The sequence below is a fragment of the Physella acuta genome, unplaced genomic scaffold, assembly GCF_028476545.2.
Source record: "Physella acuta isolate Inbredline_101_S28 unplaced genomic scaffold, ASM2847654v3 ptg000308l, whole genome shotgun sequence".
NCBI lineage: Eukaryota > Metazoa > Mollusca > Gastropoda > Physidae > Physella > Physella acuta.
In genome coordinates, this window is record NW_026731827.1 from 689515 (window position 1) to 715406 (window position 25892).

At 33.8% G+C, this 25892-nt stretch overlaps 2 protein-coding genes and 1 long non-coding RNA gene across 6 annotated transcripts; 1 reads left to right on the top strand and 2 right to left on the bottom strand.

Moving 5' to 3' along the window:
• Window positions 1-2728: 2728 nt before the first annotated feature.
• On the bottom strand, window positions 2729-4036 carry LOC131940103 (uncharacterized). The gene is made up of 2 exons (XM_059298682.1): window positions 3409-4036; window positions 2729-2946 (listed from the first exon to the last, which is right to left on the bottom strand). Exons 1-2 carry the CDS (start codon window positions 4034-4036, stop codon window positions 2729-2731), a joined length of 846 nt encoding a protein of 281 aa, XP_059154665.1.
• Window positions 4037-5283: 1247 nt separating this feature from the next.
• On the top strand, window positions 5284-21641 carry LOC131940032 (uncharacterized). Of its 3 annotated transcripts, none has more exons than XR_009386515.1 (5): window positions 5284-5330; window positions 7277-7378; window positions 10031-10254; window positions 10841-11048; window positions 21284-21641. It is a non-coding gene; the product is annotated as an uncharacterized LOC131940032 (long non-coding RNA). The 3 variants fall into 3 exon arrangements; XR_009386514.1 differs by having other exon boundaries at window positions 5302-5330; window positions 7254-7378; window positions 10754-11048; XR_009386513.1 differs by having other exon boundaries at window positions 5302-5330; window positions 7254-7378.
• Window positions 6199-11138, bottom strand: LOC131940031 (baculoviral IAP repeat-containing protein 2). 2 transcript variants are annotated; one of them, XM_059298570.1, is made up of 5 exons: window positions 10697-11138; window positions 10049-10252; window positions 9463-9606; window positions 8785-8961; window positions 6199-7445 (listed from the first exon to the last, which is right to left on the bottom strand). In XM_059298570.1, exons 1-5 carry the CDS (start codon window positions 11037-11039, stop codon window positions 7231-7233), a joined length of 1083 nt encoding a protein of 360 aa, XP_059154553.1. In that variant the 5' UTR covers window positions 11040-11138; the 3' UTR covers window positions 6199-7230. The 2 variants fall into 2 exon arrangements, with proteins under 2 accessions (XP_059154553.1, XP_059154552.1); XM_059298569.1 differs by having other exon boundaries at window positions 8785-9012.
• Window positions 21642-25892: the final 4251 nt, after the last annotated feature.

Below are 25892 nucleotides of genomic sequence, written 5' to 3' on the forward strand. Positions count from 1 at the left end.
ATGATGAAACATTCTCATTCAATGAAACACTGTCACAGCATTCAATGAATCCTCTACATGATGAAACATTCTCATTCAATGAAACACTGTCACATCATTCAATGAATCTTCTACATGATGAAACATTCTCAGTCAATAAAACACTGTCAAATCATTCAATGAATCTTCTACATGATGAAACATTCTCAGTCAATGAAACACTGTCACATCAGTCAATGAATCTTCTACATGATGAAACATTCTCAGTCAATGAAACACAGTCACACCATTCATTGAATCCTGTACATGATGAAACATTCTCATTCAATGAAACACTGTCACACCATTCAATGAATCCTCTACATGATGAAACATTCTCAGTCAATGAAACACTGTCACATCAGTCAATGAATCCTCTACATGATGAAACATTCTCAGTCAATGAAACACAGTCACACCATTCATTGAATCCTGTACATGATGAAACATTCTCAGTCAATGAAACACTGTCACATCAGTCAATGAATCTTCTACATGATGAAACATTCTCAGTCAATGAAACACTGTCACATCAGTCAATGAATCCTCTACATGATGAAACATTCTCAGTCAATGAAACACTGTCACACCATTCAATGAATCTTCTACATGATGAAACATTCTCAGTCAATGAAACACTGTCACATCAGTCAATGAATCCTCTACATGATGAAACATTCTCAGTCAATGAAACACTGTCACACCATTCAATGAATCCTCTACATGATGAAACATTCTCAGTCAATGAAACACTGTCACATCAGTCAATGAATCTTCTACATGATGAAACATTCTCAGTCAATGAAACACTGTCACACCATTCAATGAATCCTCTACATGATGAAACATTCTCAGTCAATGAAACACTGTCACATCAGTCAATGAATCCTCTACATGATGAAACATTCTCAGTCAATGAAACACAGTCACACCATTCATTGAATCCTGTACATGATGAAACATTCTCAGCCAATGAAACACTGTCACATCATTCAATAAATCTTCTACTTGATGAAACATTCTCAGTCAATGAAACAAACTGTTATCACAACACATTGCCATTCTATTGGTTGAACTCACTGTTTGATTAATGTACCAAAGATTCTCTGTTCAGCTCTAAAAAAACAATATTTACAACATTTACACAAGATACACAGTTACACTTGCAATAATTGTGTTATGACACAACACGCAATCTCTCAGTGACCTGACACACTTTTGACATGCAACTAGATGACCACATGGTAAGGTCATCTCATTAGCAGGTGCTGCCTTACACATTTTACAGGTCAGTTTGTCCTTGAGTATTTTGTTTTCTCGCTCCAGTATGGAAAATTTCACACAGGAACCTATCTGGCTGCCGAGGACATCTGCAAGAACAAAAAAAAATATTAAAGTTTAGATTTTAAAAATTTACTTTGTTATAATATATGATGCATAACATTCTAAAGACAAAAAGATTGAAAATTAAACTGTTACGATTTAAGAAAAGTGTGTTCCATAATAATTGTCTCGTCTCCGGGACACAAAGAAATACAAAATTCCATGGAGCACAAAAACTTAATAAAATTCCATGTACAAAAAAAAAAACTATACAATTCCTTATGCACAAAAAATTAATAAATTTCCATTGTGTACAAAAAAATTAATAAAATTATATTGTCCACACAAAATTAATTAAGTTCAATTGTGCACAAAAATCAATAAAAATTCCATTGTGTACAAAAAATTAATAAATTTCTATTGTGTACAAAAAATTAATAAAATTCCATTGTGCACACAAAGATAAAAAAAAATTCCATGGTGCTCAAAAAATTAATAAAATTCGATGTTGATCAAGAAACTTTATAAAATATTATGGTGCACAAAGAAATTCTTTAAATATTACTTCAATCATGGAAAGTCATGAGATTCTATGACATATAAAGAAAATTATGAAATTCCATAGGACACAAATATGTATATTCCTACATTATTCCCTCTGATTCTATTTGGATGCTTGTATATTTATACAGCAAGAATCATATTCTAAGGTTGCACAAGCATGTGAGCAATTACGTCACACTGTATTGTTATTTTCAGTTCTCAGAGCATAAACTTTCTTGTACAGTTTTATTATAAACTCATTTGCTGTGTCTTGATTGACTTGAGTTGTAGACTGTAGAAAGTCTTAAAAAAATTATTCAATGAATTACTTTCTCTTGGCACATTTAGATAATGGCATTGGCTCCCAACATATGCAAACAGCACAACAAATGGTGAACACTTGGATGTTTATAGAATGATAGTCTTGTGTTTGTGAATTTACCAGGATAATTATTTATAAATCTGCCAGGATAGTTGTGTAAACAATCCTAACAAGAATGTCTATGTAAATGAAAAAGGATAATTATGTTTGTAACCTTACAAGCATAATACTGTTTGTAAACAATTACAATTTTGTAAACCTACCAGGATAATTCGGCATCACGGCATTTTTGGTGGTGAGTAATGGAACCTCAACACTTAACAGACCTACGGAAACAAATGTGAGGTTGTCTTATCCTAATCTGCATACACCACATTTACAAAACACATTTATCTTTTAAACCATTAACTTAAGCTACTTAATAAAAATCATATAAATCCTTTACTTTTTAAATTTAATATAGAGAATGATATAAGAAATTAATTTCGACTTTTTAAATGAAAACCATATAGCACTATTTTGTTAAAGAAAATAAATTTCAAATGTATGGGAATTTCTATTACCATCACTCGGCTTCATTCTGATCCTTTTAAGTAGTTTTTTCCTGAGTTTTTGAAGAATTTGCAACACATACTGACACTGAGGCCGATATTGATGATGTTTGTCAACTATATCATCATGTGGTTGCAAGTATCTTAAAGCTAATCCACAGTAAAAACATGTCACACAATCTGCCACATCTGAAATTTTACACATTTGTATTTTATGAAAAAGCCATTAACTCACATCTTCTGCATTAAATTTCTTTAGCTAACTCATGAACCAATCATCAAGCAGAATTAATTAATTAATGAACTATCATCTTTAGCATTAAATTTATTTCGATAACCCATTAGCCAATCATCAAGCAGAGTGAATTAACTAACATCTTCAGCATTAATTCGAGTTGAAATTACAGATATTTTCAACAATAAAAAGTTAATGTGATGGGCCTAGAATTTTGATAGGGTAAGCGTAATGTATTAATTCTGCATAACAGAAAATTACTCACAGTTTAGATAAAGACCATTTTTAATTTGCAATTTGAAAAATACTTTTGATTAAAACTATATCATAATTTTAAAAATTCTGTTTGACTCATTATAATATAACTTTAGAATTGAAGAAATTGGGATTAAATGATTAAATAAGATTCGATATACCTTGATAGAAAAAGCCAGCCTCTGCAAGATTAACAGGGTTGTGACAGTGGTGGGTTGGCCAACACAGGAAACTGTTAATCCTTTCTTGAACATCAACATACATAGGGTGTTTTGGGCTGTTGGAGATTTGTATAGTGTGGTTGGCAGGAGGTTGTAGGGTGTGATTGGAAGGAGGCTGTATGGTGTGGTTGGCAGAGGGTTGTAGGGTGTGGTTTGCAGGTTGTAAGGTGTGGTTGGCAGGAGGTTGTAGGGTGTGGTTGGCAGGAGGTTGTATGGTGTGGTGGGCAGGAGGTTGTATGGTGTGGTTGGCAGGAGGTTGTATGGTGTGGTTGGCAGGAGATTGTATGGTGTGATTGGCAGGAGGTTGTATGGTGTGGTTGGCAGGAGGTTGTAGGGTGTGGTTGGCAGGAGGTTGTACAATGTGGCTGAAGGATGGGTTGACCTGATCTAAGTGAAAGGATGGTCTCTGAGAGCCAGTGTCATCCATTTGTTGGTTCAGGAAAGGATTTTGATCCTGAGCATTGTTAGGGCTAGGTGTGTCAAGTAAGTGAGATGAATTTGCTGACTGTAGAGAATCTTCAGTATGGCTGGGGTAGTGAAAACTCCCAGGGTCTGTTGTTAAATGCATTGTTACTGAGGTGTTGAAAACTCATGGAATCAGGAGGCTGATGGCTTGGTACTCTATTGTTGCTGAATTAATATTGATTGTCTGGAACTCAAAGGCTGCTTCATATAGATTTACAACTCAGATGCTGCTGTAGTGACGGCGTCATTAAACTGGTCAGTTGTGGAAGGTTTTTAATACAAACCACTGAATCTACATCGAGCTCTGTGGTGTTGTGATGCCTGTGTCAGCAGACAGATCATGATAAACAAGGTGGCATTTACACTTGACCTTCATCTCTCACATGTGTAAATCCTGTGCTTGATACATGAAAGAGTAAATGTGTTCCAGCAAATTATTTTGTATACCACAAAATCCTGCAAGATAATAACGATTGTCTGACCACTGATTCATCAATGACAGTAAATGTGTAAACAAACGTTAATTGATTTTAATTTTCTTTATTCACAAATTGAAATTAAATTAGCAATTAACCCTTGTTAAATGACTTGCAAAAAAATTGATTAATCCAAAATTTTAAACTTTGAAAAGATGTTAAACATTTTTAAAATAATGAAGGTTAGAAATAGAAGAAAAAAGTATAAAAATATATCTCACTTACAGAAAGTGATTCTGAATAAATTAATTATAAAGATCATAAATGTTGATTGGAATGAGTGAATGATTCAATGAAATCACAGCCTAATTATAATAAGTAGCGCTATCAAACATAGCAAAACAAAGCTCCATTAGAGAAGATACAAGAAGGACTGTAAACAACTATTTAGACCTAATTATTGTGAACACACATCTAAACAATACTTTTTTTTTTTGCCAACTCAGGTGCTTGTAATAATGTTATTCAGTTACAGGAAATTATTATGTGACCATTTCTATAGCTGGATTAAAATTTCAGATAGCTATTTAGGCTACATTTAACCGTATTAGATTTAACCGTATTAGAATCAAACATAATAAACTAATTTAAAAAATACCTTACTGTACTTAATCCTCTCTGCCATGTCTAAACATTAAACGCAGGTGTTATAGGAACACCTATTTATGAGAAATAAATAAAAGAATAACATAGCTTTACAACACAACCTAAGTCTGGTTATTATGATAACCTACAACTTTGCAAACTGCAAACATGGATACTTAAAACAAGTGTAAAGATATACAAGTTTTATTACCTTTAGGTAACACTCAGACTAGATTAAACCAGTTGGTAAAAAGAAAGTATGGGGATTCCCAAAATTAATTGGTTAAAGCTATTTAAAGTGATTACTGTTGCTAGGCAGACATTTTGAAAATTCAGGTGATAATATAGATTTAAAAACTTTCTCTTTCTTTCATACTTGTACAGAGAAGAGTGCTGAATAGGCTAATGATACACAAGCTAATTTTTAAAAATTGATTTAGATCATACGTATCAGCTTATAAATCAAATATTACGATAGATATGGGTAATTAAAATGCAGTGATGCCTGCCAGGTATTGACTTCTCATAATGAAACCCATTTTGATGAATGATCAATACTAAATGATCCTTATTTAAAACTCTTAAAGAAAATTATAGTAATAATTTGGGTACTTTTCTTATGGCAGTACTGTCAACCATTACACATCAAACCCCATTTTACTATAACAGTAACCTATTCATAACACTATTACCACTGACTGACAGAATGATTAATTAAATAGATAAAAATGGATAAGTTGTGGATAATGAGTGAAATGATACAATTTTAGATAATTTGATAACTTAGTCAGTCTTGACATTAGCTTTAGTTCTTACGTACACAGAAAACTTGTTCACCTGTGTACAAAATGTATACAATTAAACAGTAGTGCTTGTATCTTAAAGAAATGGAGAATTTAGTGATAATTATGAAGCAGTATCCATTTAAAGTTTGTAACTCTACAGTGAGGGATGAATGAAAACAGAAATAAAAGTCATCAACTTGAAGTGACTGTGTGACTTAAATAATTTATAATGCTGCTTATTACCAGTGGTGTAGTGAGGGGGGGGGGGGGTGCGGAGTGCACCGGGTGACACCATTTAGGGGGGTGACAACAAGGCAAAAAATAGTAAAATATATAGAGAAAAATTTGAGAGGGGGTGGGGGGGGGGGGTGCAAAGTTTGTCCCCTGGAAGAGTTGCTACGCCTATGTGGGGTGTCACCCTTAAGTGCTGCACCGGGTGATACCCGACCTCGCTTATTATTACACAGAATAATACTGTTTAAACTTTTTATTAAAAGTGAATGCATGTGTACAGGGAATGGGGTAAGCTAGGGTCTAAAATTTAATTTAAAAATCAAATAAAGAAAACTTGTTAGATTTCTAGAAAACATGGCTATTTTTTAAAAATTTAGTTGAAATTTGTGATGTCATTTTTGGTGGGTGGAGGAAGGAGGAGATTATTTGGATTTTTGTGATGTCTTGCTGATGGGGTAGGTAGGTAAAAATCTTTAAGATTTTATTTTCCTACCATTGTGGGCTGGAAAACCACATGAAAATACTAATTATATACATTTTTGATTGAGTCAATAAATATTAGTTGTTGAACACGCTGTTAGTTATATTTTCCCTACAGTATAGTTTACCCTAATGATAGCACTGGCCAAGTTCAATATTTCTCAAAACATATTATCTGCAATAGGTGTGGAAGTTATTTTTTCTATTTAAACAAAATAAGAGCCATTAAGTGATTAAGTTATTCAGCATATTCTGCCACATTGCAATTTAAAATCATGAATACTCATACTTTAAATGTACAATTGTATAGCATTATATGTTTAAATGTTGATTTCTGCTTTAGAAAGATCCATTTTATACGCAAACTTAGGCACCTCTATTTTTGAAAATGCAACTAACATTGGAACCTAAAATTTAGTCATTACATATACTAAAATTAAGATTGAAAGTACCAAAATTGACAAAACATTACCATAGATAAAAAATCTGTCTATAAACAATGCATCTGGTTATCTAAGGAGATAAATTCCTGACTAATGCCCTGACTACATGCAGATATTTGCCCAGTACAAACATCCACTTGTTGCATAATTAAAAACTCATCTTAACGCCATAAATAAATTTATATTAGCAAAATATTTATTGTGTTCTTAAAAAGAAGATAAAAAATTGCAGTCATAAATACTTGCAAAATTAGACTTTCACACACAAACCATCACGTATTTAACCACTAACTGTCATACAAAATATGTCTTGACAGTGGCCAGTATCTGCTTATTACAGGCAGGACAGTGAGACAAAGACTTAGAACATTCTTCACAGGCATATAGATCACCACATGGCAGGAACAGGTCTTTGATGGGCGCCTGCTTGCACACTCTGCAGGTTAGTTGTTTCTGTAGGGCTCGATTCTCTTTTTCTAACAAGGCAACTTTGATGTTTTCAGCCGGTGCTGCAGAAAGTAGGATAGAAAATTTATTTTACAAGGAATATCAAAAACTTAAGTAAAGACAGGATAAACCTTTCAGATAGTGCTGTAGAAAGTAGGATAGAAATTTTTTTTTACAAGGAATATCAAAAACTTAAGTAAAGAAAGGGTAAACCCTTCAGATAGTTTCAGCCAGTGCTGTAGAAAGTAGGATAGAATTTTTTTTTTTACAAGGAATATCAAAAACTTAAGTAAAGACAGGATAAACACTTCTGATGGTTTCAGCTGGTGCTGTAGAAAGTAGGATAGAAAAAAAAATGTAAGCAATATAAAAAATGTAAGTAAAGACACAGTAAACCCTTAAGATTTTTAGCTGCTGTTGGGGAAAGGACAGAAAAACATACAAAAGCAATTTCTAAAACTTAAGAAAACTGGTGTGTAGCTAAAAACATATATCAATGTCAAATTTAATCAAAGCCCAAAGAAGTGGCAGAATGTTGCTTTCAAATAAATATATGACTAGAAAGTGAGACTTTCTAATCTAGTTATTTACATTTGTGTAGAAGAAATACTATGATGTAATAAACAATAACTGAAAAGGAAAGAAACAAACTACTGTTTTTGGTAATATTTAAATTATCTTAATCTATTTTAAATCAAAGAGCTGTTTAAATCAAAGTAAGAGATATAACTGACCATCTAAAGCAGAAAATGATAATTTTTTTTTGTGTCTGGAAAAACAATGAACAGCCACATTTCTGCAAACAATTCAAATTATGTCTGGTATTTTAGGTGGACGTTAAGAATTGGAAATATGAAAATGAAACCGTACGTCTTAGTCTGGACAATGAAACTGATATCTAGTGATTAATAAAACATCTTTTTTAATTTTTTTAATAACCCTATTTATCCCATTGACATAAATACCATTGAACATATCAAGCAATCTAGTTGGTTTTTTAATCAAATCAAAATAACCATGTAAATAGTTTTTATTAACAGCACTTATAAGTGTGAGACTGACTGAAAGTGACTGTTTTAACTGGAGAACAATAATGGTCACAACACACTGGCTTTACTATCTAGAGTAGTGGGCGTGAGGTTGTTGGGTTTATGGAGACAAGTGAACCAAAAAGTGCACAGAAATTGAATTGTCAGTGAAAAGTCTATTGTAGTTAGATAAATGAAGAAAATATGGAAAAGGATAGGCAGAAAAACTTTTCAGCTATTTATTAAAAAGCAGGGTATCAGAAAATGATCTCTTTTTCTGTGAGAAATTTCCTTCAAATTGAAACAAGAAATTTTGACAAAAAAACAAAAAAAAATAAACAAGGAAAGTGACATCAATCTAAACTTTACCCACCACTATGTGCTGCACCAGTTGATGTTGCAGTTTGTGTTGTGGCTGGGGTTGGTGGACTAGTTGAGGTGCCTGGGGTTGGTAGACTAGGTGTCTGGAGAGGATCAGACCCATTAGGCTGCAACACATCAGGAGAGGAGGAGGATTCAAGACTATTGGTATTCTCTTCAGGCTCATCCGCTGGGGAAAGCACAGTATTAACAAGGTTGGTAGAATCTATAGGACCAGCACCTGAAATAAAGGAGACAATAGGTGTACAGTGTGCTGCAGATAAACATTACAACTCAAGTATACAAATACACATTTAAAAGAAGAAATTCTAATTTAAAATAAATGAAGTTGAGGATTTACAAAACTATTTTAAATTAATTTAGTATTATTATATAGCTGTAAGCAAGTAGTATTTTCTCACATAAATATCTAGATAACAAATACTGTAAACTTAAATAATCTCACAATAGCACAGTTGTATCTCATCATACACCAAGCCCTAATTTAAATGTTTACCAATAGTACTGAAGAATTAAAACAGCAGACATGATCAAGTTTTTAATTCTATTGTAAAATGTACCAACTTGCTAATCAAAAATTTGTTTCAATTACTATGACTCTAAAAAAAATGATGAACACTATGGAACTTTAAACTGTGAAATATAGGGGAAAACATATTTAAAGGCACACCTTGCTGCTCTCTAGAGCGTATGTGTAGCTGCAGAAATGGGCAGTGAGGTCTAAACTTTTTATGTTGTTCATGGATGTCATCTCCAGGTTTCCATGACTTTAGACCTAGTCCACACTGGTAACATCTAACACAGTCAGCATAACCTGCATGTTTAGAATAGAAATTAGGTGCCATGACTTTAGACCCAGTCCACACTGGTAAAATCTGACACAGTCAGCATAACCTGCAAGTTTTAAACAGGAATTAGACAGGTTTCCATAAAACTATTTTTTGGGATGCTCATTTGAACACCTCAAATTTGGTTTGCAGGGTAGAATGCACCGGGAGTTCACCAGCTCTGATAGGTAGCTGATTCAACTCATGGGAAAATAAGGCAGATGGTCACACTTCTAAACACGATCTCTTACATGCAGAGGTCAAATAAACAAGAAGACTCTACTTCACCTTCCCTATTTGCTCATGCTGACAGATCTAAAAAGATACTTCAATTTTACAAAGTAACCTAGTTTAAGTTTGCTACAACTATTTTCTACTTTATTATTAATCCCAAGTTTTTGTCAATGTCAGGATGAAAAGAAAAAGTACCAGCATAAAAAAATCCAGCAGCGGCCAGATCTGCAGGCTGATGAATGTGAGTGGACGGCCACTGGGTGAAGCTCTCCAGCCTTTTCTTCAATGTGATGTAAGCAGGATTTGATGGGTGGCTGTATGCTCTGGTATCCTGGGCTTGTGCAACTGGACGGAGGGTTTCTTGAACAACTTGTGTAGGATTTGGACGAGAGGATGAATCTGTAAGATAATTATTTTAAGTATTTATAGCACATTTTAAAAGTAGAAAACATAACATTTTTAAACACTTTGTGATTCCTATATTTTTTTAATCAAATAAAAAAGGCAATCATGTACACAAATATGGGATGACGTGGTCTAGTGGTAGAGAGCTAGAATCCGGGTTCAAGTCAGTAAAGGTCCCTGAGTCCACCCAGCTCTGATGGATACTTAACTCATGTTAAGGAAAACAAAGGTGGCTGACATAGTGCTGACCACACTATCCCTTTATATGCTAAGTTCTCTGAAACAGCTGAACTCTACTTAATCTGCCCCATGTGTCTTGAACACAAACAGGAAAAGATTATGTATATAAATAACATCCAGAATAAACTTTAATGAATTAGGCCTACATTTTATGTTAAAAATTTTAACCTTTATTTTAATATTTTAAGAACAATTTACCAGAGTAGATTCTGTTTTGTACATCATTATAGTTGTTCTCTCTGCTATCTGATGTAGCTTCAACATTTGCCCTAACAAGTTGATCCCCAAACCCAGTGACTTGTGAGGCATACACACAGTTTCTCTCATGATACTGTCTGTCAGCTGGATCAGAGGTAAAGTGGGATATGGCGTGTGTTTTCCTACAGCCTATGCAGATGATGGTAGAGTGTTGGGTAGAAAAAAAGAACCCAGCGTCAGCCAATTCAGATACGTACACGTCACCAATTGCACCTGTGACAGCTCGTCTAAATGTAGCAAGTCGTGACAAAAGACTGTTGTACTCAGTGTTCCATTCATCCATTTAATTTATGTAAGTGCGATATATGTACCAGATGTTACTCTAGAATGTCTCTACTGACAATCGTTGACAGCAATAAATTTCTTTTTGATATTTGTAAAATGAAAACTCCACCAATTTTTTTTTTAAATTTAATTGCACGAAAAGGAAAAACCCTTTCTTTTTCCACAATTTTATTTGAATTAAGATTCAAATTATGAAAAAATGACTTATAAATATAAAGCAACTGTAGAAAATTTTCACCCATGTATATTATATCGTATCTATACTTTAGAGAAAACTGATTAATAATGGATCAATACAGTATCTCTTGCAGTTCAGAAGAATAATATTATATCCAAGAGATGACCCCATATATTTATATGTCGAATATTCATGAAGAATACGCTGAAAATAAAAAACAAATTAAATGAATCAATAGATTATATTTAGAGATTATTATTATTATATTATACTTATTAGATCTATATCTTTAAAATAAAAAAAACTTAAAAAGTTGACTCAATGCTCCATGCGGCCTGAGCTATTTATTTCATTTAAATTTTAACATATGTAGATCTATTCTATACATTGTTAATTGTATAACAAGTAAAAAAAATCTTAATAAAAAGCTTTTAAATTCACACTTAAGGTAAAAGGAAGGGCATCTGTCATAAAAATGTAAATATCAGAGGGGTGTCCCACAGCTGTAACCGTGGCAGTGGTATGCTGTAGACACCCTGTGCACTCCATCTTCTGTCTTAGCACCTCAGTTCTGCTAATTAATTGGCCTTCCTGCTTGAGTTGTTAGAGCACTATGGCGATTATGATAGTTTAAAGTTTTAAAGTTTAAACTTAAAGTAATACTTAAAATACTAGCGCCGTAGCCAGAGCTATTATAATTATTATTAAATAATTAATAATTAATTAGGGCACCTAACATCTAACAATTAGAATCTAATCTAGAGTTTCTAGACTAACTAGACCCTAGATCTAGACTAGATCTAGATTAGAATTATCCTGACGTAAGTTACAATACTAAGTAGTAAGTAGACTAGTAAGTATCTACTAAATCTAGAAATCTAGACTAGATGTAAAATCACGTTATACTGTTATAGTTATAGCGTCGATTATTATTCCGGAGTAGATCTAGATCTAGATCTAGTACAGCAGTAAAAATAAACCGGGAGTGATCTCCCCTAAACCTTCTCGAATATTCTTATATAACTTGAAATATAGACATGATTTTTAATTACTTAAACTTTTAAAACTAGAAGAGAATCTCACAGAAAAAAGAATTGCGCACCAAGCGAACGCCAAAACAAAATGTGCATAATATTGCGCAATATTATTAGTACTTTATAAATTTACATGCGTTTTTTGAGAAATCGAAAACAGCGTAAATTAGTACTTCCGGTCAACGAAAATTACTCAAAATTTGACAGAAGGCAGATAATTAGATCTGTTACTTACAAGTGAAATTTCATTTATTTATCTAAAATAGTACTCAAGTTATAGGCTTTTGAAAAATTCAAAGTTGAAAAAGTACCACTTCCGGTTATCGGAAATCGCTCAAAAGTTTATCAGGATCTACGATTTTGATTAAATACACGACAGGGTTCGGCGTGGTCGAGTCGAAATAGCTCATGGTTGCTAAACCGAAAAGTCTCGAGTTCGAACCCTCGGACAGATGAGGCTCGTTAGCTGGGGACAGCCACTCTTCTAGGAGAGACAACTCCAAAATTAAACAACTGCTCTTGGTTGGACAAAGGCTATGGAAGCAAATCCAAAAAGAAAAGCAGGCTGAAATCGGAGTCAATGGCCTCAATGGCGCATAACCAGTTGACACGTAACGCTTGTGTTGGAGGCGTGGTCGAGTCGGCAAAAAGCTCATGGTTGATAAATTCGAACAAAGTCTCGAGTTCAAACCCACTGGCAGATAAATCTCGATCCCCTTCATATGAAATTTCATCAACCTTGCTGTAAAGGTACTCAAGTTATCGTGTTTACACACAGACAGACAGACAGACAGACACACAGACATACGGACAAGATTGCAAAATTATGTTTTTCCGTATACAAGACTTTCTCTATACGAGAAAGTAAAAACCAGTAAAACCATAGAGTCCTTGCAAACACGTGACCTAAATCGCTGGACGTGTTCACCGTATGTAAAGAATCGCGACGGCGGAAAAGGAAAAATATGTTAAAAAACTTGAACTCTTAGGAATTGAAGATCCTTGACAGTTATTGACAGTTTCGTGGATAATATAAATATGTGGCCGAAATTTCTAAATAAAAATACTGTTAGTAATACCGTTTCGTTTAGAGTTTAAGTAGACGAAGCTGATCAAATGCAGTAATATATTAGAGGTTATCTACTGTAGCAAACGTGAGACCACTTAACTCCTACAAAACCCACACTACAACGGCTAATATAATCCATGGGTAATAACCAATCTGGGTAGCATGTTATACAATTTAAGACCCTTATAATCCAGCAGGGAAGTAATCAGACACATTAATACTGACTTTCAACCCTCATGATGGCTGCCCCCACCTGTATCTAGCCCACAATAAAACCAAAGAGGAGTCTGCCCTGCCCTCCCCTGAAAATGTCTCACCTCCGTGATACCCAGCCCCACAGAGATAGTATTTCTTATATAATTTTGACCCTCAGGGCCCAGCAGGGTGAACAAAGGGGAAAGTCCCACTGCTCTCCCCTCAACACTTCTCACCTCGGTGTCATGTTATGTCATTTATAGCACACACGGCTTATCAGGGGAAAGCATTAAGGCATTAAGAATCTTAACTCTGGACAGCTACACACTAGTATACTAGCTACACACTAGGTGCCTACTGTAAACTACTAGACTGTAGGCCCTATGTAGACCTGCAATTGTATCAATTGTAGACTGGGTCCATTGTTATTATTCTAAACCATCTCACTTATAATGTTTCTAGCTTGATTTGTTTCTTTTATAAACAGTGGATTTAAAAAAAAATTAGCCTAATCATTAACCAAATAATAACAATGTGGTTATTTGTTGTTGGCTGGTATGATCTAGATTGTACTACTAGGCTACAAAAACTTAGTAGACCAATTACTAGATATGAATTTGAATTTAATTAAACTCAGTCCAGTATCAGATACATATTGCTGTAAAAAGACAACAAAGTAGGTAGGCCTTAGTAATTTATTAAAGCCTTCTACTACAATAATATCAACTACATGCTTGTATAAAGTTTTTACAATTTAATTTAAGTAGCAGATTCTAGATCTAAGTCTAGTCATATAATCTATTTCAATTTCAGAAAATTTCGTTTGCTAAAAAATGATTAGACAATAGAGCGAGATTTTAGATCTTAGAGACAATTAAATGCTTTATTAGGCCTATTATGACTACTTTTGATTTATTATGGGTGTATTTTGAATCGAATGTAGATCTAAAGTAATTAAATTTAAGTAAAGAAGTAGATTCTAGATTCTATGTCTACCCAGCGGAGCCAGGTATTAGGCCTACTATTAGATCTTATTATTCTTATTAGCCTATTACTTTTGACTTTGTCTTTTACTATTAGTATTTGTGAAGGTCGAGCAGATTTGTTTTATTAATAGTTATCTTTTATAATTAAAATGAAGTTTATTATTTTACTGTCCTTACATGAAACAAAGTATCGAGAACTGCATTTGATCAGATTCGGCTACTTTAACTCTAAACGCAAACAGTATTACTAACAGTATTTTTATTTAGAAATTTTGTCCACATATTTATTTATACGAAACTGTCAATAACAGTATAAGGATCTTCAATTCCTAAGAGTTCAAGTTTTTTAACGTATTTTTCCTTTTCCGCGGGTGCGGTTCTTTACATACAGTGAACGCGTCCAGCGCTGGTGAACACGTCCAGCGCTGGCGAACAGCTGATTGTGTTTACGTCTTGTGTACACCACTGTGGCGGCGGGCGTAGGTATCACGAACGGACGTGACGTCATATGAAAGGACTCTATAGCGTAGTCTGTCGAGCCGTTCCGGAAACCATCGTAAATACTGTAAGCCAAAATTAATACATAGACATGTTTAAAAATGTGCATGGGTTAATTTTAGTTGCATTAAAAGACAGTACAACTGTCTGGAAAGAAAATTTGTTCTCTACCTACATACTATTCGATAGCTCGTACTCGTTTTTTAATATAAATTTTTACGTACATATATGTGCAAAAATTAGGGGGTGGTGTTACATACAATAAATCTCTATACTACTAACTAAAACTCAACTTTGCTTACATTTTTGAATATTTATTTGTTTGTCTGATTTACTACTGGAGAGAATCTGCCATATGTATAGACCTGTAAAATAGTATGTAGGTAGAGAACAAATTTTCATTTCAGACAGACTGTTAATCACACATTTATTTAAAGACGTTAATTAATTTATTGATTTATTCATTGGTAGATTAACTACATTAATTTTAAAAGTTTCAAACAACAGCTTTATTTTGACTGAATAGTGACGTCACATTATTTGTTTACTTTTTAGTACAATAAAATGGCGGCTTCTATCGAAGAAGATTGTGTTCCCATTCCAAGGTTTAACGCGTTCTAAGGCTAATTTTCTGTCGGCTGTAACTATAACAATACGTCCGTTTGCTCTATTTATTACGTTCCAACACATATCAATTTTCAACTGTCGAAGGAAAAAAAGTTGGTAATCTATCGTTTTGGGTACGTAAAATCGTCCGCGGCTATTAATGTACGAAAACGTTACCTAATTGTCAAGGCTTTAATAGAAGTGTATTGTCATATGTTTGTGTCAAATATTATAGATAAATGAATAATAAACCTAAATCAATGGCTAAATATATCGATATAGGCCAGAAATTAACTTTAAACAGTAGTGTCTGAGAGCAAGATTTGCTATATAAACAGCAGCCTTTTGTAAAATAGAGTGGCTTCCCCCTGAATCTCGCGCTATAAGCTTATAAAAATAAAACTTAAACAAAATGGCTGCTATAGTAAATGAGCATGGTTGCATCCGTTGGAAACATCGCTAGTCTTCATTTATTACGGAAGAGTTTTAATTCAATTGTTTAAAAACAGGTACATAAATGAAACAAGGAAACATTTTTGTATTTTAAAAGGGTGTTGGGAGATTGCGAGACGCGAAAAGCGAAATGGCGAGGCGGGAAAATGCGAGAAGATAATGCGAGACATACCTGCGGAATTAAGCGTAAATAGCGAGACACTTTTTGCGAAAAAAAAAAGCTTTTTTCATCTTTATTTATTTAATTTTTGTTTTGTTTTAAAATAAACAAGCATTTAGCCATACCCTTTAACACGAGTGTTGTATGTTGTTATTTTTTATCTAGATTTTATTTTATAGATAGATAGATAGATACTAAAAAGATAGATAGATCTATATCTAGATCTATCAATTAAAAATCATAACATCGTTGCTGTGCTACTGTCATCGCCCGCTCTCGTTAGCGAGAGGAAAATCCCCTCTCAGTCGACATTAATTTTAAAAATCTAGCCCGCTCATGTTTATACAAACGTGAGCTGTGTCATTGTGAATGGAGACAAGCGAGTTGACGAGATTCCTTCCATAGTGTTGTTGACATGGAATAAAAACGTGCTTTTTAGATTTAGACCGTAAAAAAAAAAAAAAAAAAAAAAAAAACTTAAGCCTAAAATTAATTTAGAAATTTTATATTTTTAGAATAAATGCTATAAAAGTTGTAAATCCAGAAAACTTGAAAATAATTTGTTGAGTTTAAGGCTACATTTCTATTTATTTTCATCAAGCCTAAGTTATAACCGGATGTTTCACTTTCGTAAGACAAATATTGATTGGCTGTACAGTAACTTAGTGATCGGTAACTATTTGTTTACAAAACTTTGCAGATCAAGTTTTTAAATAACAATGCAAATTTAAAACCCCATGACCTAGTTTTCTATTTTTAGCTTACAATGTGTACAATAAAATTAATGTCGGCCTATCCAATAGCAGGATGCCATTGTTTATGTCGCCATTACACGTGAAAATCAAATTGTTTTTGCTTTTTTTTTAATTTTTATTTAGTTACTGAAAATATTAAAAACATCAAATACGTCCAATCTTTAGTAAAGTCCGAAAAAAACCAGACAGACATGATTTTATAACCATATTAATTGTAACTACGCCGTGCAAGATTTTAAAATTAATTTATGCACCTCTCAAATACTTTTGAGACTTTTCTCGCTTGTGTCCATTGGTATAATTTTGTCAGCAGGAGAGATATTCTGCAACATCTATTTATGGATTTTTGTACTTGCAAAAAGTGTAAAAGTATAAACAATTCTAAAAAGTGCAATTTATTTTTTTATTAAGTAATTTTAATTACAAACAAAATTTACAAACAAAATCTTCTGAAACAGTCCTAGCACTACTCAAACACACCTCGTGACACCATCTTTCACACATAGTACATCCAACCCAGTTCATTAGACTCCCATTTATACATTTTTCTTTGGCTACTTCTTCCAATCGACATTCACAACATGTCACATTCTCATCACAGTTGACCTCCTCGTTCATCCCACACACAACACTGGCACCCATAATCTCATCATCATCGTCCACAAGATTTTTACCCCCCCCCCCATCTCCGTCACACACCATCACAAAAATCCAGACCCCCCTTCCCACCCCCTACTAAAATGACACCTCAGCCGACAACCCCTCTCAAAATTGCAGTTGAATTTTTTTTTAAATATCGATATTTTCCCAAAATCGTGTCTAATTTCGGTCAAAATAGAGTATTTTAATCAATTCCTATTACAATTTATTAAAACAGTTTTCTAAAACGCGAAAAAACATCTAAAAATTCTTTTTCTAACATTTATAGTGTGACTTCACAACATCTAACCCCCCTCCCCTCCTCCTCCTCATCACACATCGTCATAAAATTACAGAGCCCCCCACCCCCCCCCCCTTTACGAGTGTGACGTCATTTCTATGCAAAATTTCTATGCAACAATAGAAAATATGTTTGCGGCGGCAGCGGATCCGGGCACGGTGATCTTCAAAGACGGTAAATCAGGCGGCCTCGGCGTTCTACAAAAAATACAGAAGTTGATCTATCATTGGCGGTATTTTCCGTCGAACATGGGGGGAGTTGACAAATCATCAGTATGTCTAGCGACGGAAAAATAGGAAGAAATGTAAACGAAACGTCTTTGAAGTCTGGACCAAAACCACTGAAAATCGGGTGCGGTAAATTTGTCGCAGAAATCTTCGCATTTCAACACCACCCAGCGTAAGTATCGGGTTGTGGTAAAATGCGAGACAAAAAGTCACGTGACCGACCGTTTTCGTGCCATTTTTCCCGCCTCGCCATTTCGCTTTTCGCGTCTCGCAATTTCCCCACACCCATTTTAAAAAACGTAAATCCACCTCAAAATGTGAAATAATTATTAAAATTTAAGGAGTCACCTGGTTTTCACATTACAAGTCGCGGGCGATTTTACGTACCCACAACGATAGATTACCAAAAAGTTTTTTATCTAGAAATCTAGATCTAGATCTCGCTAGATCTAAATCTAGGTCACTAGACTTAACGTAAAGTCTAGATCTAGACTTAATGTAAATTCTGCATCTAGAATCTATTTCAGGCCTTAATTATTTTATATTAATTCTGTTTTTAGCTTCAATGATCATTTAATTCGAGAATGCATGGGATCTATCTAGGTTCTAGATGTAGATATAGTAGGATTACTCGGTAACTTGGAGGCGCGGTCGGTTGCTAACAACAATATGGCGTCCGGACCGGACGCATGACTTGCGACCGTTTTTAGGCCATGTTTACCCCGAGCTAAATGGCGGGTTTTCACGTTATATACACATGCTATAGGTGACCAGGGCTGGATATGCCAGAAAAGCATTTTAAAATTTGCTTTGGAGAATGAAGGCTAAATTTTAATGTCGGTGCGATTAAAATTAATAGAACTTTAAAAAGGTCACATGTGACATGAGTATATGAAGGGATAGTGTGGTCAGACACATGCTCAGCCGAAATCGGCGTTTTTAAAAGATAAAAGTCTTTTGAATGTCGGGTCTGGTTATTTTATGTCACTAACGTGATGTCATTTTTGGATGACCCTCGAAACCCACAGTTATCTAACTAGATAACGGGTAGTCTAGTATTTCCTAAAGCATTGAAGTAAACTTAATGTACAAACTTTTTTTGTAGATGGTATAATGCTGAATGCACGTGGAATGTTTCAGTCTTGTATGACAAAGGGTGTCAAAGCCTTAGCAATTTGAATGTTGAATTTTGAGTTAAAAATGCAAAGTTGAGAAATCGTGAAAAGAAGGGCGGAAAAGGGCACTGTGCCTTATAGAAAACATAAAAAAACGTCTTGTTATGTGTGGAAAAACCATTTGACTAATAAAATACACGTTGATTTATGTTGTGTTTTAGTCAGATTTTTTTATGTAAGCAGAAATTATGTATACAGCAGGTAATGAATTAATGACTATTAAGTATTAGGCCTACACATCCTATCATTCGAGTGTTATTCACAGAACAACTATCATCAAACCAAATTAAGTTTTGTTTGTTAGCCGGTCTTCTCACTACAATACAAAGTCTATCCCTACTTAAATTGTAGCTTACACACGTTTATTGCCTTTTGATAATAGCCTACTACACAATACTGGGTACAGCGCTTGAGACTTGACACGCCCCCACCCCACACCTCCCCGCCGCTGGATAGTGCGTGAAAATCCAATGAGACATAGATTACAGATGTTTATTGAACCGTGAATAACACATCCGTGTAGATAGGGTCAAGCACTGTTTCCATGTAAGGCCTAAGTGAATACTTATTAGCTATCTCATCTAGTATTTACATTAGTTGCTAGCAAACCCTATACGGAATGAAGGGCGTACACATTAACACATGTGTTGTTTACAGTCCGATGTAAATACTGATGAACGCGTTCAAGCCTATCAAAGCATGCCGTAACAAGATTATATACTGGCCGTTGGTTGAACAGTGAGAAGGGGATGAAGGGAATGAAGGGGATGGGCATAGTACGTTCTTCACACTGACAGACATGTCCATAACGCATTGTTTCAGCTTAGTATAAAGTCATTAAAATAATCATTATAATAGTCATTAGTATAATATGTTTGGTCAAGCGTATCGATGAATCTCTTCCAATGACAATCAACAGTACACTTCTTTTCAAAGATTAATTATTAACCTAAATGTTGTATAATTTTCAAACAACAAATAGAAGAGTATATGTGTGATGACGCTAGTTTATGTCGGATAGGTCAAGTAGAAGAAGTTAATAGAAACAGGCTATAGCTAGTTGACCAATGAAAATACAGGAGCTGACCGGCCACGTGGAACGGTCAGCTGACCACTGAAGCGTGGGTCAGTAGTTAGATCAAGCAGTTAGAGATAGGTAGTTAGAGGATTGTAGGAAAAAAAGTCACAGGAAAAAAACAACACAGGAAATAAAAACACAGAAAAAAAGTCACAGGAAAAAAGTCACAGGAAAATAAGTCACAGGAAAAAAGTCACAAATTATTTCTTAGAATATATTTGTGACTTTTTTTCTGTGACTTTATTTCTGTGACTTTTTTTCCGATAAAATTTTTCTTTTGTGACTTTTTTTCTATGACTTTTTTTCCTAGCAAAAACTATGACTTTTTCTGTGTTTTTTTTTCCTGTGACTTTTTTCCGTTCACCAGTTAGAGACGGTCGGAGATATGTAGATCTAGGGAGCAGTTAGGTAGTCAGTTAGAGATGGGTAGCCTCAATGTAGAGATGTAGAGGATTAGAGATATATAGTGTTAGCAAAAGGTCATGTAAGTACGTAATTAGATAGAAGTAGTAGTAGTACAGTATAAATTAGTTAGGTAGGAAGTTGATTGGGTAAATTTCAAATAAAGAATATTATATTTTGACTCGGACTGTGCGTTGGACAGGGGCGGAACTACAGTGCCACCAGACCCCGCAATATACATATACATATTATACATATGCAACGATATTTTCAATATCCGGTTCATTGACCAGGGGATGGGGCTTTCTACACAGCGACATCCATACACTTCTAACAGCATTTTAGCAATTAAAAACAAGGATTTAAAATAGGCTAACATTTTGGCGGTAAGAGGTGATGGAAAATTGCATATTAAATAAAGATCTGTCTGTCTTTTTCTTCTGATGAAATTCACTTTCTACCCAACAAACGATTTATTTGTTTCAGATATACGAAGCGGAAGAAGATACTAATCATTTACCCAAGCCTTATTATTATGGTATCCAAGGCAGACTGGACAGCAATGTGCAATGGCTACCAGTCACACCAAACTTCTAAGAAGCAGGCTGATTAGTGAAATCATTATGTACATTAAACATATTAAATGAATAAAATTATTATCTTACAGATAGAAATCGATAAACTGAGATTCGATTAAGTCAATGTTTAAAACTTTGAAAATAAATATAAACACACATGTTTAATTTGACTGATAATATTGTTTCTACTAACTTATTATTGATAGTTGGTTACCGCCTCCTACCTATACTCTCTTAAAATCGTTAATATTTAATTTCAAGCAATAAACGTATAGGAAAAAAATCTTTCTCGTTTATCTTAGGTTACTTTTGGAGAGCGTCTGTTTTTGCAAGAGAGAATAAACTTTTCCAGGATAAGTTTTTGTAAATTTTGCTCCACACATCAAATTGACACGGTTCTTTTCCATCTGGAGAATTGTTTGTTTTACTTGATTTAAACAATACGCGCAGAAATTAAATATTTCAGGATAAAAATGTATTCTTTTATTTTGAAAAAGGAAACGATGTCAAGATTTAGTTGTTTGTCAACATTCATGTCAGACATCCTCAACATTACTGAAGAAAAACACACTTAGTTGCTATTCTAGCCACACTTATTTATTGATAAACACTACAAGTAGAGAATAGAAAATAAAACAAAAGAATTGTATGTTTTAAATAAATATCATAAAGACAATTCACAGCAAAATCGTATTAAAAACGATTGACTGTTATAAAACATTTATATAACAAAGCTTGCATAGATTTTTTACTTATCTAATTTTGGAAGACAAAAGTTTGATTTTATGACGGTATAAATTATCAGCCACAAATTAGCCGCCAATATCGCTTTTGTGACCTAGTCCTAGCCCACATTCTAAAATCTACATCTAGCCCCGATACCTGACCTGGCCCTAACTTTAAAATCTAAACTTGATACAGAAATCCAATTTTAAGCTGACTTCAAACGATACTGCAATGACCTGTTGGCGAAAAAGTTGTTTAATTTTACGTATAAAAAAAGGCTTCCAGAAAAATTCGCAATCGGAATACTTCGCAACGGAAAACCTCGCAAAGAGAGAAATTGTGCAAATAAAAACTAATTAAACAAATATACTTTTATTTTCCATTTTTAAATCAGAACTTCGGTCATCATGGGTGAGTAAACTCATTGATGCTATCTGTTTGTTGAGTCAACCCACACACGGTATAGAGTTCTTGCTAACGATATAACAAGCTTTAAATGCATTGAAAATAAGAAAAAAAAAACTTGCTCTTTTTAATAAAAGAGCAAGCAATACCCCCTTAAAATGACGTCACACCTCAGCCTACAACTCCCCTCAAAATTGCAGTTTCATTTTTCGTAAAACATCGATATTTTTCCAAAATCTTGGTAGAATTGTCAAAGTAGAGTATTTTGATCAATTCCTATTACAATTTATTGAAATCGTTTTCTAAAATTGCTTTTTTATAATGCAACACCATCTGAACCCCCCCCCCCCCTCCTCCCCGTCAACACACACCGTCACAAAATTACGGACCCCCCTCCCACCTACGAGTGTGACGTCATTTATGGACGACCCCAAAGCTGTGGTCGCTAATATATTGTAAGTTCTCATGCGCGACCAAAGCTTCTATTAAAGAGAGCAAGTTTGTTCTATTTTCTTATTTTCAGTGGATTTAAAAGTCTGTTGTTATAAATGATTTTATATTTATTTTATTATCCAATTTTTTGTAATTCTTTTAAATGGAGGCTTCAAAGGAAATATTCGGGCTAAAAGCCGATTAATAGTTTGCAATCTCTAAAAGTCAGTTGCCCGCTCGCTCTTCGTTGTCAGCGCTCATTAAGAAAACAGCCAACCGTGACAAGAGTGCACCTTTTACAGCGAGCTTATTTCGTGATCGCTAGTATTTAATCTTGTTTTCGCCCCTTTTATCATTGAATATACTTAAACCAGACCAGTAGATTGCGATCTCTAAAAAACACTTTTAAAAAGTTTAGGCCTACCGGTCATCAAATTATTGTCCTTAAAGTAAACAGCGACGCATTTCTGCAAAAAATTTATGAAACCTATTTAGCCTGTTACTCACTTGGGTCTAAAATTACCACGAGTTTAGACATTGGCTTAATTTGTCTTTTCCAAACCACGACGTAAAAAAACTTTTAAAATACAGCTTGTCACGCCGTCAAGAATTCGATTACCCCCTGAAAAGTATTTAGTTCGCATCGTGGTGTCCATCCATCTGTAGTTTGCATCTTAATATTGACAGGGAAAATAAAATTAAAAAAAAACTCCGGTACTGCTTACATTATACACACGCTCGGAAAAAGAACTTCCTACTTACTAACGAGGAAAAATAACAGAAAATTATAAAATACATTTTAAAACAGCAAAAATATAAAAGTAAAATCTAAAATCTTTCGGTTTACACGCTAGAAAAAAATACAACTAGTCTATTTTTCGGTTTGCGATTCGACACAATCGCAAAAAAAAAAAAAACCGGTAGTGATCTCCCCTAAACTTTCTCGAATATTTATATATAAAACAACAGGGGATGGTAACTGGGGATATAGTTATGATTTTTAATCCATTTTAAATACTGAAACTTTTAAAAATAAAATAGAATCTCAGTAAAAAACAATTGCGCACCAAGCGAACGCCTAATAAAGGTGTGTAAATAGTGCGCAATAGTATTAGTACTTAATAAATTTACATTAGTTTTTTGAGAAATCGGAAGTAGCGTAAATTACTACTTCCGGTCAACGGAAATTACTCAAAATTTAACAGAAGGTAGAGAATTAGATCTTTTACTTACATGTGAAATTTCATTTATCTATCTGAAATAGTACTCAAGTTATAGGCTTTTGAAAAATTCAAAGTAGAAAAAGTACCACTTCCGGTTGTCGGAAATCGCTCAAAAGTTGATACGGATCTACGATTTTGATATAATACTTATATATGAAATTTCATCAACCTAGCTGTAACGGTACTCAAGTTATCGTGTTTACACACGGACAGACACACACACAGACACACACACACAGAAATACGGACAAGATTGCAAAATTATGCTTTTCCGTATCAGTGAGGTGTAAAACGTCGAGATTTGTAAAAATCTCGATTTTTTTTTTGCACGATTACAATACTTTCTCTATACTACGTATATACGAGAAAGTAAAAAAACTACTGTTTTATTAGTTCGTTACAATATGCATGTTTTACCATTTCCGTATGACAAGAGTACAAAGAAGTTTGTGTTGAAGCATACAGTTTTAAGTTAATTTTGTTGGGTTTCAAAAGTAAAAAGAAATATTCGATTCTTAATTACACCTAGGAAAAACATGAAACAACCCTTCATATTTAAGAAAAATGACAACTAAAACAATTAAAACATAATATTAAAGCTTACTTTTCATGATTGATTAAAATGTTAATTTTATTAAGACAATTCAAGCAAAAAAATGACAAACTTGGCTTCTGGTTTGTTCTGTCAATTAAAATTTACTGCTAACTTAATATATTAAAATTGTTTTTCTGCTAAAAGACATAAATAATATTAAATAGATTGCAAATTTTGTATATGTAAATAAAATGTATAAATGAATACTCCGCACACACACACCAACACATACATGTATGTATGTATGTAGGCCTATATGTATATATATATATATATATATATATATATATATATATATATATATATATATATATATATATATATATATATATATATATATATATATACATATATAAATATATATATATATAGGCGTACTTTTTTCTCAAAGAATTATAAAAAAAAATAGAAATTGATACCATAGCTTACATTTTTCATGCACGTCTAAAAAAGGAATACATGACATTTAAAAAATAGTTATGTGTATTATATTAATATATTAGGGGTCGTCCATAAATGACGTCACACTCGTAGGGGGGAGGGGGTTCCGTAATTTTGGGACGGTGTGTGATGAGGGGGAGGGGGTGGTGGGTTCAGATGGTGCGACGTCACACTTTTGTATTATAAAAAAGCAATGTTAGAAAACGAATTTTAGACCATATTTTGCGTTTTAGAAAACTGGTTTAATAAATTGTAATAACAATTGATCAAAATACTCTATTTTTGCAGATTTCAGAAAAGATTTTGGAAAAATATAGATGTTTAAAAATTCAACTGCAATTTTGAGGGGGCTTGTAGGGTGAGGTGTGACGTCATTTTAGGGGGGGGGGTATGGCTTTTTGTGGCGACGTTTGACGGAGGGGAGGGGAGGTAAAAAAAGCGTGACGTCATTTATGGATGACCCCTTATGTATATATATGGTGTTTGTGTTTCAAATTAATACTATAATAGAAAAAAGTAAAAAAAACATGGTGGCAATTCTAAAAATTTGATACATTTAATAATGTTAATTTAAGAAACAAAAGAGCTATTTTAATCTGTGTGTGTCATTGTTTGATGAATATCTGACACTATACACCGATACGTGTATACAGCTCTTTTCGCTGCTATTGAAATTACGCATCAGAGTAACCACT